Genomic DNA, 12,479 nt, shown 5'->3' on the forward strand with positions numbered 1-12,479 from the left:
ACAAATAGCTTGATTTTAACAAGTTGTTTGTAACTAAAAGGATTCTTTTTTATATGCTTTCTTTAACTCAAAATTGACTCTAAGCTTGGGGAAGTGGCTTCTCTCCATTACAAGTAAACTGAAAAATAATCCAAAGGTGGATCAGTGATTTAAATTGGGTTGTAGACAGTGTTTTGTGTTTTGGTCTATATGTTAAAGCCTACATTGGAATTTACATCAATCAGTGTTGTAAGTATCAAAGTCTAAACAAATAAATCTCGGAGTACTATACTTCACAAAGTTCAAGCCCATAACTATTAAGCATTTTATACTATTCGATAACTATTCCATTTTGTACCAAAAGAAAAATAACCATTCCATCTAAATCTCAGAGTTCACTAGATGGTGGGGAAAGCTTTCTAAGAAGTTAAAGGGCAGAGAATTAGCTATTAGCTTCACAGCAAAGAAGCTGAGGCAAAAACAAAGGTATTCATTTACAACATTGATTAACGGTTAAGAATGAAGATATTGAAGACTTCCAAGCTAGATAACATGTAGTACCCACAATGAGACTTTGTAGAGTGCATGTCTTATGACTTCACCAATCCAGTCACACAGAAGGGAAGAACTTGTTAAGATTGAAGGGTAGGGAGTAAAACTCCTCACTTCTTGTATCTGTCTTGTATGATCTGAACCTGTCCCACCAGTGCGCACCTCTGTCTTTACGAGTTTGGCTGTCATTCTTGCGCAATGTGGCATCCAAGAACAGTGCCAATGATCCAGCAACAAATGCTTCTGATGAGAAAGGGACATTGATCATGTCATTGAACTGCCAAAAAGAGAACATGGAATTAGTTCTTCTAAGTTTTAACAACTAATATAAAAAAGAATGCACATTCAACAATAAGATTAAGAAGAGAAGCTGGATACCCATCTAGCATGGGTGTGTACAGGACCATAGTGCTTTAGCGCTGTGTACTCCTTGAAGTATTGTGGTATAGAGAAGCCCATGAAAATGGAGAATCCCAAGATGAATTTAGTTCTGAAGCTGTTCAAATTGCAAAACTGAAGGAAACTGAGGCCTGCAGAACCTGTGTTGTAGGAAAACAAAAAGCAAATGAAGAAAAGGGGTGAATACTCAAACTTGAAGGAAAATATGAGAAGAGAATGGAAGATTCTTGATTTGATCATGCATACCAACATAGGCAAAGAAAAGGCAATACAAAGCTGCAACAATTGGCATAGGGATTGAAGCAAACACAGCTCCAAATTTTCCTGCATATAACCACTTCATAGTAAGTACATCGGTTCACCAAGGAGAGAAAAATAATAACATCAGAATTACCAGTCTTATAAGCTTACCGAGTATGGAGAAAAAGATCATGAATCCAGCTGATATTTGAACAACTCTTCGGCTACCAACTCGTGTCAAAGCTAAGAGTCCAGCATTCTCTCTAGGGAAAAGAAAAAATGTTTCTTATAAATGATTCAAGTATACTATTCTTATTAAGAAAAATTATATCCCCAGCACATGGGAGTTTTTATCAAGAATCTTACACAGAAACTGATGATGCACTCCCTGTCCCAAATGCCCCAGATATGAGAATTCCTAATCCCTGATTCACAAGACTACTAGTTAATGATGATCACAAGCAATAAGAAAACAAAATTATCGCAGAAAATTATCGCAAGAAGAAAAACGACAAGGCTTGAATATGAACAGCAACTCAGTATTCATGTTGACATTCATTAATGTTTCATTGCAGAAATAATTTTAAAATGTTGGATCTTATGATTTAGAAATCACATAAAGAAAAATAATTTCATTTCCTAAATTCTATTTACCTGCCAACCAACACCACGGCTAAGAACCGAAGGTGGCACTGGAGTTGCACTTGCATACCTTGAAACAGCAATAAAAGCACCAGTTGACTGTAGAAAATTGAAATGATGTGAGAAAGAGCCATTATATAAGCATGCAACAAACTGAATAGAAATGAGAAAGAAAGAAAGGGAGGACTGAGGAGGATCATGCACTCCCACGATTATACTACTTTTCATAATATTTGTCTAGACCAAGTTGGATGAAGTCATATTAAAATTCTTAAAAGTGACTATATCTGTAAATATCACCTTATATCTTCAATATACTATATTTTGAGGAGAGACTCACTTAGTTATTCATGTGTTAATTCAGAAAAAGGGAATTACTAGACTATTGAGAAACATATATTGTCACTTCTGCCTCAACTCCAAGTTTTCTATATATTTTTAAAAAAATTAGGAAAATATTGCAGATTCTAGCCCAAAAACTTGCAGGACATTGAGGACAATATGTTAATCACGACTATAAGCTTCTAGAGAAAGCACAAAATTCAGAATTCACTGCACATATTCAGCAATTCATATCTACTTTACAAGCATAACAATAACAAACCTCAACTAGAGCAACAAATGAAGCAGCCATCATAGCAAAACACTCGCCAGCATGAAATGTTGGAGTTCCCCATTGGAAAGGATATGGAACTCTAATCCTGATTAATATATTTTGTCAGCAGCAATACTTGGGAGTTAACCAAATTGAATCCTTTTTTTACTGTCATCTAAGATGATCTAAATATCAAGTTTCATCAACTGTGTCCCCCGAAATACACAGCTAGATAATGAACAAATAATTCTTATTATTAGAAAAACCACAAGACCCTTACCATGGTGCGGCACCTATGATTCCAGCACGGTCAGTTCTGCAAGTATCCTGAGTTGTCTGCTCTGCATTTTTATAAGCTCCACCCACGGTGAGAATGTAAGCATAAAGCCACACAATTGCGACTGAGAATATAACTGCAAATCGATCAAAGATATGCTTATCTCCTTTCATCAGATGAGGAATGTACTGTGCAAAGAAACACCACTACTTTAGAATATAACATTAAAATTGAGGAAACAAAGAAAAAGATAATTGGAGTTAACAAAATTTCATACGAGGTGGGTGTAAGGCACTCAGAATCGAATTTAGCATCACAGAAGTTATAAATCACCTGTGAAAATGCTAGTAGGATTATGATTTGTGGTAGCCCAATCTCCACACATTTTGCAAGCTAGAATTCAAAAGACATAACCAGGGAAATGTGAATGATACCAATTATAATTCATAAACTTAGGAAAGAAATAAGCACTAGTCTTGTTGCAAATATGCATACCATAGGAAAGCCCAACTCATAAAGTCCAAAGCCAGACAGAGCAACCAAGGGAACAGCCGAGAGAGGGCTCAAGAACCTAAACAAAAATATAACAAATTATTAACCAAATGCAATGAGTTATGGCTCTCAGATTAGGTAAAATCCAATATATCAGTGTAATTGCATTTGATTTCCACAAGAATTCATAATCACTAATTGGGAGTTACCATACGAAGAGGGGGATAGTACACATTATAAAAGAACTAGACCTAAACCATACAAGTAAATTTAAGAAAAAAAAACATTGCTTAACATCTGACAAAGCACATTGTGACTGATAAGAAGAAGGAATTATTTTTAGTATCCTGAGATGAACCAACCTCACTACAACTCGCCACAGGCCACTAAAGCCAAGAATAATCTGGAGGGCTGAAGCAATCATAATCGCGCCCTGCGTTCCACGCATTATCCTCGCAAATTTCTGCATTTTTTTACCACAAATCAGTTAAACAAGGATGGTGATATAACAAAAATGGAAAAGCAGTAAAAAAAAAAACAAGCAGCTTCGATAGAACCAACCTCTATAGGATCCACAATGTCCGTGTAGCGACCAGCCAAAATAATTGAAATGGTAGTTGGCACATAGGTATATGATGCTCCCATAACTGCAGGTAAACGAGTCCCAAACGATGTCTGGCACAGTGTGTTTATGCCAGCCACGAACAGCAGAGTCTGAATCACCAATGCTTTCTCTTCCTATTAAACCACAACCACAATTCAGAGATTTATCAGACTTAGAAAATAGGAAACCACACAACATAATAGCAAATCATTTTCCTTTTCTTTTCCTCTTTCCTTGTCAAAACTTACATTTCTTCCTCCCATCTGGGGAACTAGAGCGCTGGGAATCAAAACAGTTGTGCCAAGCATCACCAAGTAATGTTGGAAACCAAGCAGTATAGCCTCCGCTTCATTGATTAACAGTAAAATTCTAGATTCAGTCAGAAGAAAATACACTATTGCTGATAATCAACCATGAAAAAAGGGTAAGTTTCAAAAATGGTTTGAATGGAGCAGTGAACTCACGCCATGGAGGGGGACTTGTGATGCAATATGAAACATTTGGCAGCTGATCTTTCACAGGGTGTGGCTGAAGCTCATCCTGCTTAGGTGGTGGTGCAGCTCCTCCTCCTGCCATTCTTCTTCAAATGCACCTAGAACAACCGAAACCCCAAAAAATTTCAGAACCCAACAGAGCAAAAAGGGGACAACAACAAAGTTCTAACAGCTTTTGAGGTTTTTTGTTTCAACAAAACCTAGAATGATGATAACAGAGACAGTAGGGAAAACAAGACGACGAGGAAAATGAACACTTTTCTTTTGGGAGAAGGAAATTTATAAAAGGACATTGAGCATGATAAAGGTGACACACCTTGTTGTCAGAAACGTTTGAGAGTAATGCAATGCAGCAAATGCAAGGGTTGTGTGAAGGTGTGGGAAAAAGCAAAAGAAGCTATAATAGTAGTCCCTTCCTAAGCAAGTAAGAAACCAAAAGACTCTGTCACCAAAAAAGAACACCTCAGTTCTATTGCTTCCATTTACATTATTTTAATTCCATTTTTTTAAAAATAATTACATTAGTGTTAATGGTTAAGTATTTTTTTACCGCGAAACGCGTTGATCAGATACCATTCTAACTTAAACAGAAATATCGGGTTTGTAAAAAAAAAAGTTAAGACTTTCTTGAATTCAACAAATTAATAAATAATAAAGTCTTCATTAAAAGCATCACCCCCTTCACATTTATTGATCTCAGCTTTACTTTAGTGTATTTAGCAAATACTACTTATTTAGTATAATTAGCAAATATCCTACTAGTAACATTTCTGGAAATTTAATTAATTTGAAGTTCACAAGTCACAACCACCCCTCTATCACCAAGTTCAGCATATAGGAAGTTTCCCTTGCCAGTTGCCACCTCTTGTCCTACCCTAAGTTATGGACACAAATGGTCAAAAGTTGTCATTTTTACCATGACCCCCCCTAATTTGAAAATAAAAATTACCGTTCTTTTGATCAGGGTCATGAGAATTTTGATGAAAGTTAAAAAATAATTTGAAATTAAAGAAAGTTAGACACATTACTTTACTAACTTAAACATTGTAAATATATTTGGTCAAAGTTCTTACTACTATACAGTGCACAGTTAAATGAGTCATTTAATTGGAATTTAGAAGGTTTTGGTTGTACTAAAATAAAATTTGACCTTGCACAAGTAGCATGTTTTGTTTTCTACCATTTAGTCCATTACTTTTACACGTATGAACCATTTTACACGTGTAATGGACTTCCACAGCCACATAGGAAATCTTCTCCCATGTGACTGTGGAAGTCCATTACATTTATGTTGAAATCACACATAACGTATTGTGGGGAGTGACGAAGTGTCACTCAAGGATTAGGTTATTCTCATTATTTTCTAGTGACCTATATTAATATTAAGGTGAAATTTTTGAAAATCTTATTATTATAGAGGGAAAAGAAAGTAATAGGTGATTCTAATTTATTATTAAACCATATCCATTTACGAGGATAGCTTGCTGGTTCCTGAGAAAATTTCTCACCTTGAATGAACATGGTGGTTAAAGGCATGTATCCCAAGCCATGTAGGTCAATTGAACATTGATGATACAATATCAGTAAGGACAAATCTAGTACGTCAGTGGCAATGGTTGCCTCTAACATTTATGAAAGTTGACGTTTGAGGTCTGACTTTTTTCCTTTAGGGAATTTTGTTGCTTGACAATTGACATGTAGTAATTAATCCCACTTGTGAACTTAAATTTTAAATAAGTACCTTTGGGAAATTGTTAAAATAAATAAAGAATAGTAATTTGATTGTTATGCATTGACAATGTAATTTTTTTACACAATGAACTAAAATCCATCAATTTGTTACGTGATAATTATATTTGAATTTAAAAAACAATAATTCAAATAAAATAAAAATTTCATAGTAAGACTATATATCAATTCCAGCTTAGACCAAATAAATTTAAAAAATTTTGTGGAATGAAGAAACGAGATGGGTGCACCTAGAAACTTTTTGTCTCCATCAAGAGATTTTATTCCTTTGCCTATGTGACCCACTAGACCCCCTCAAATTTTCCTTTCACCGCGTCTGACAAACAGAAAAAGAAGTGTCATTTGCATTTTGTTTTTCAAATAACTTCAACTAAATGCCAACGGAGGTTAGGAACTTCTTTCACGTTGTCCTTAAGATTTGAAATTGGGCTTAGTGAAGGATTGGATCTGAATCCAAATTGCAAAAAGATACACCTTGTGGTTGAAGACTAGTACCACTGAGCTCACTTTGTTTGAATCATGGACCAAAAAAGAGAGTTTGGAACAATTTGTTCTCCTACTTGACCCAATAAGGCAAAGTGCGTTACTCTATGCATTTCATAACACAATGGCAAGATCAGAGTTTAACTTCCATTAAGCATGTTTTTTTTTTAAAGTTCCATTAAGCATGTTAGCACAACTATCATTACCCTATAATATTTCTACAGAGGCTAAAAAAAGGCTCAACTGGAGCATCCGGATTTGTCATTTGAAATCAAATTTTCTATTGTTTTGTTTTATTGTTGCTGGTTATTTATTTTTCTCTGTTGTGTTTACAGTATTTAAAAATTTAAATGGTTAATTTAGAGCAAGCAAGCTTTGTGGTGTAAAAATAACTATTAATTACAACTAGTAAGTTTTGTAATGATATTGAGCTCGAGAATCACGTGGCTTTTCCATTTGAGACATTTTAATCCGCCTACCGACAGGGACATAACCCAAAAAAAAAATTACTCCATATTAACTTTGGTGAAATAAAAATGACATATATGCAGCCACTTAAAAAACTTTTTCAATTCTACTCTACACTGTGGGCTGTGCCCGACAATTTTATCAATAACTTTGTCATGGTTTTACCATAATAAAGTTTTATAATTTACGATTTAATCTTCTATATTTTAAATAATAGACTGAAGGGTTTCACACATCTTAATAAGGTACCAGAGCAACACCTAAAATCTAATTTAATGATTATTAGCCTCTACATGTAGTAAGTTAAATTCAAGGAACATAAAAAATCATAAATTTTATAAAAGTAAATATTTTTAATGTAAAAAATTACATCTGAAATACTTTAGTGTTTTAGATTTAATGTATGTTTATTAATATCTTAAACTTAGTATTTTAGAAAGTCTTATCCTCCCTATTCTTAATGTCTTAATAATAGCCATGTCGGAACAATAAAATTTAAATTTGGTCGCTCATGTGATACATAAACATGTCACATTAGCGCGGTGAAAAATTACAAGCTCATCAAAATTATCACTCCAACGATGACTAAAAGTGTGGCATTTCACAAATATTTAAACTTCATTTATCATACCGGGACATAAAGATTAGTTAACACGAAAGATAATTATAAGAAGATAAAATGTTGATATTTTTTTAAGAAAAAAGAAGGAGAAAAGGAGATAATATGGAATAATAATTTTTCTTAAATGTTTCTAAAGCATATAATATCTTGAGCAAAACCTTGCTGTCATGGTTTTTTCTTCTGTTAGTACTAGTACTAGTGTTCTTTACCCGTGCGTTGCACGACGATTAAATTTATTGTAAAGATGAATCAGTAGTAATGTGTTTTAACTTTTAGACTCTTTTCAGTAAGTATAAAAGATATGGAATTGAACATATGTTATTAATAATTTAAACGGATGAGATTTTAAAAATTAAAAAATTTCATGAGCCCTCTGAAAATATATTGGGTTTTTATTGCAGGCATTGATTTCATGCAAATACTAAGTTTAAAAATAAAAAGCTATGAACACATATCTATACCTGTGCAAGATCTTTGAGTTGCTCGATGGTTTTCCCATCATTCTGCTTTAGAAAATCATCTTCAGGGGTAGATTTTTTTGCAGAATCTTGCAGCGGACTAATGACATGCACCGCATTATCATGTGATTTCAAGAACCTAGAAGATAGGCGATTATATAATTTGATATAAATAGAAAAAAAGAGAGTAATTTAAAAACCAGAACCGAACTCACCGAGTTCGGAGGGGGGCAGCTTCTTCTATGAGAGGATTAAAAAGAACCTTTGTAGCTCCATAAACATTTTGGAGACTTGTCTTACCTGTAAAATAAAAATTAGAAATGTTTTAAAAAAATTTGTCACTGCACTTTAATTATTTGACACCATATGAAACTTTAAAATACCTTTAAAGGGCTTTATTTTGACACAACTCACAACAACAACAGCATTAGTTGCATCAACAGATCCAAGATGGCGCATAAAACCCGAGCCCTATTAAGACGCATGAGAAATTATAAAACCTTAAAAACTTAATAATTAAAGATGTCTAAAATATGAATAAGCTTTGAACACTGGGTGTACCCATCTTGGTCAAGTTCAATAGTAATTCTTTTCTGCTTCCCACCATCTTTTTCAAACTCTTGTTCAGCACTTGCACCAGTGAGAATTCCAATCACATCTGCAAAATCATAGAAACATTAATCCAAAACCCAGAACAGTAATTTAAAAATCAAAAGGCTAAAAAAGAGTATATACCTATAAGAAAAGACGTATCAAGATCCTTGAACATTATATTAGATATTGACACAAAAATGTACGGGCTTAAGTTGATGGCCTTGTTGGGAACCAAGCGCACAGATGTATGAATATCAAAGTTGATCTTGAATGGATGCGAGGTTGGTCGGAAATCACGACCGCTTTCACCAACACCAAAGAACGAAATCTGATATACACGTCCTTCACTTAGCAAAGATTGGAATCGGTATATCAGTCTTCCTAACCGAAGCATGAATCTTACAACCCTGAAATTCAATAAAAGGAGAACGTAAGCGATTTATAGTTTAAGCAAAAGAACGTAAAACATCGGTTCACCTTTGCAACAGTAGACCAGTTCTCTTTTGAGGCATCGATGGTGGCGAGATCGTCGATTGCCATTAGAACAAAGTATATTTCAAAGCTAATAGTTGGTGGGAATAAATGATGAAGTTGAAGAATAGCATGAGGTGATTTATATAGGAATTTGAGAATTAGGGTTACTGGTATATTCATCTTAAAAAAGGAAAAAAAAAATAACGATGGATTGTATTTGAAATATGCGTAATCAAAGTTTCATTTTTTTTTTCATCTCAATGTTCTGTATATAAATTAATTATTATAGACCAAAATTGAAGGCGGAACGTGAATTAAATTCATTAGGTTTGAATTGTTTTAATTCATTTTAATTCTTGACTTTTTTGTAAGCAAAATTAACACCAATTTGTATACTTTTTTATAAGCAAAATTAACACCAATTAAATGCACTAAGTACCTTGCATTTCATGTGAACTACTCATTCTGATGAGCTATTAAGGAAAAATAGGAAAAACGCTTTTAATTGTGTTATTACAGTATTTAAGGTTTGACATTTTTTGCAAATCATATTAATTTCTTTCAAGAATTAATTTCTTTATTTTCTTTACTTCCCCAGCAGAATTGCTCACCCTGTTCGTGACTTGCTGAGCAGAATTAACACACTTCAAATTCCTTGACTTTTTTTCGTTAACAGAATGAACACAATTAAATACTCATTCAGTGCAGGTGCTGAATCTCAAATTGAAGGCTGTGAATATCCATTTTAAAAATAGTTTGAAGATTCATATTCAAAAACTAAATTACCTTTTCCATGCCTACAAAGAATTCGAATATTTTTGAATGCAATTAATTAGAGGTTATAAAACAATAAAAACAAAATCATCATTCAAATGACTTTGATTAATGGGCCTCCATAAAAAAACTGAAATTAATGTGGGCTTCTACTATTTTGGTCCAAAACAATCAGAAGGTGACACTTGTCATGCAAAGAGGGGGGTGGTTAAGAGTAATTCTTGGAGTGCCAAGTCATGAAGGTGGGGCTCACAATCTTCCTCTTTTCTAAAGTATATAGATTCTGTTTCAGTTTGTACCAATTCACCTACTTGAGAAGGTTGGTCAAACATTTTTTATATATCAATATATTCATTCTCCTTTCGAAAAAAAAATTAAAATCTAAATAACCATTCCTTTATTTATTTTTGGTTTTAAATTTTGAAAGAGATGATTTATATTTGGCTTAATTGCACTTTTGATCCCTTAAGTATTATGATTGTGCGATTTCAATCCCTAATCTTCAAAACGAGCGATTTGAATCCTAAAATTTTCAATTTGTGCAAATCAGGTCCCTCCGTCTGATTTCCGTCAAACAGATAACGGAAACGACTGAGATGACATTTTTATTAAGAAAAAATTATTAATTTTATTCCACTTAAGCATTAATTTTTTTACCCTTTTTTTCCATCCATCTCCTTCTTCTTCAGCTGATAAAAAAAATCTCTTTCTTCTTCAAGCTTCATCAATCCCTCCTCTCCTCCATCTTCACCAACTTCCTCTTCAACCACAAAAGCCCCAAACTCAACCCCTCCTCCTCTCCTCCCTCCCCCCTCTTCACCACTGCAAAATCCAGAAGCAGAATAATACAGAAGACCCAAAACCCAAACAACGTTTTCCTGAGTGAAAAAAACCCAGAATGAAAAAAATCCAGAAATACAACTTCAACCCAGATCCCTCCTCTTCCCTAATCCCTCCTCATCTCTGCCCAGAATTGATCTTACTCCTCCCTCAACAGCAGAACCACCACCACAACACCATCTCCTCAGCGAGAACCCCCAACCTCCGAGCACCATCGCAGATGAGGTCGACCTCTCCATGTTCGCCGCGGGCCAGAGAGCACATCCCGTTGGGAACCACCGCGCCATCGATCACCAAGCCTCAACCCAGATCTGCATCGCACTGCCTCAAGGCTACTGTAGCCCGACCATCGCTCTGCACCGTGAACCACACCATGAGGGACTTGTCGTGGAGGATCTTGGGCCGGATCTGGTGGATCTTGGGACCATCGTTTCCCATGTTCTCACCCCTTTCCATTGGCTACAGAGCCTTAATCCTCACAAGAGGTTGCAGCCTTGGAATTGGGAATTTTAGGGTTTTTTAGGTGAGAGGGAGGGAGAAGATGAAGCAGAACGGTGGTGGTGGGGTTGATTTGTGGATTTTGGGGTTTTTTTTACCGTATTTAATTTTAAGTTTTTATATATGTTTTAATTTCCTTTTTTATTTATTTATTACTTACATGGCATTCAAGTGGAGCCCAATGTCAGATCCACATCATTTAATGAGTGACACATATGCAATTTCCGTTATCTATTTGACGGAGGGACCTGATTTGCACAAATTGAAAATTTTAGGATTCAAATCGCTCGTTTTGAAGATCAGGGATTGAAATCGCACAATCATGATACTTAAGGGATCAAAAGTGCAATTAAGCCTTTATATTTTGGTAAATTAATTTGAAAATCAATATTAAAATAATTGGTGTTAAAAATGAGTTTAAAATAATTATTTCATTTGAATAATTAAGTATAATTACTTATAAAATTTAAATGCAAAGAACTTTGTGATTTCACATTTAAAGTTGGTTCACATTTAGATCTGAAATCAAGAATTGTACATCTAAATTTAAAATAGGTACAAATGGTGGTTTGAGGTGTTAAGCATCTCATATTTGTTAAAAAACTAAATTATGTGCTGGACATATTAATATTTTTTTTTTGACAGGGCTGGACATATTAATATACCTATCACGTGTTAATTATTTTTAATTTTATGTTAAACTAAAGGAGAATTCAACTTTATGCAGACTTTATTTGAATCTGACTAAAGAACTGCATAGCTACTTGAATGATTAAATTAAACATGGGACCGATGGTCGCTTGAGGCATTAAGCATCTCAGACTTGTTAATTATATGGGAAAAACTAAATATTGATCGACATATTAAAAACGAGATGAAGTATGTATGGATATAAACATAAAAAATTGACTCAATTTTGGTATAACATGATTTTGGAATAACAACTCTATTCACATTGGGATATAAATATATAAAAAAACTATAGTTTTTGAATTTAATCATTGACTCAATTGAGAATTTGTCCTTTCAAAGTGCCGTTTTTGAACAGGGAACAATGGCCCTTGTGTTCATGTTCACTTATCAACCATCTGAAGAGAAAGATTAACTCATCACAGCATTTTAGGCTTTCACTCTCTTAAAGAGAAGAAACTAAACTACCACTTTTACAAAAGTTAAAAAAAGATTAGAGAAAAAGAATAAAAAGTGAAAGAAAAGTGAATAAAAACAAACCTTGTAGGGCCAAAC

At 34.1% G+C, this 12,479-nt stretch overlaps 1 protein-coding gene across 2 annotated transcripts; it reads right to left on the reverse strand.

The window, feature by feature from the left end:
- Positions 1-395: 395 nt before the first annotated feature.
- Positions 396-4,713, reverse strand: LOC130739963 (nucleobase-ascorbate transporter 6-like). 2 transcript variants are annotated; one of them, XM_057592438.1, is made up of 15 exons: positions 4,591-4,713; positions 4,245-4,372; positions 4,029-4,126; positions 3,738-3,914; positions 3,539-3,639; positions 3,180-3,255; positions 3,018-3,077; positions 2,688-2,872; positions 2,417-2,513; positions 1,825-1,911; positions 1,537-1,595; positions 1,342-1,433; positions 1,177-1,254; positions 910-1,070; positions 396-808 (listed from the first exon to the last, which is right to left on the reverse strand). In XM_057592438.1, the coding sequence occupies exons 2-15, from the start codon at positions 4,354-4,356 to the stop codon at positions 590-592; spliced, it is 1,602 nt and encodes a 533-aa protein (XP_057448421.1). In that variant the 5' UTR covers positions 4,357-4,372; positions 4,591-4,713; the 3' UTR covers positions 396-589. The 2 variants fall into 2 exon arrangements, with proteins under 2 accessions (XP_057448421.1, XP_057448422.1); XM_057592439.1 differs by lacking the exon at positions 4,591-4,713 and adding an exon at positions 4,475-4,582.
- Between the last annotated feature and the right edge of the window lie 7,766 nt (positions 4,714-12,479).

This window comes from Lotus japonicus, chromosome 2 (assembly GCF_012489685.1).
Source record: "Lotus japonicus ecotype B-129 chromosome 2, LjGifu_v1.2".
NCBI lineage: Eukaryota > Viridiplantae > Streptophyta > Magnoliopsida > Fabales > Fabaceae > Lotus > Lotus japonicus.

Coding starts and splice junctions, on each gene's coding strand:
- LOC130739963 (XM_057592438.1), bottom strand. CDS start 4,356: ATGGCAGGAGGAGGAGCTGCACCACCACCTAAGCAGGATGAGCTTCAG. Junction 2,873..3,017: donor TCCTACTAGCATTTTCACAG/GTGATTTATAAC, acceptor TTCTTTGCACAG/TACATTCCTCATCTGATGAA. Junction 2,514..2,687: donor ATCATAGGTGCCGCACCATG/GTAAGGGTCTTG, acceptor TATATTAATCAG/GATTAGAGTTCCATATCCTT.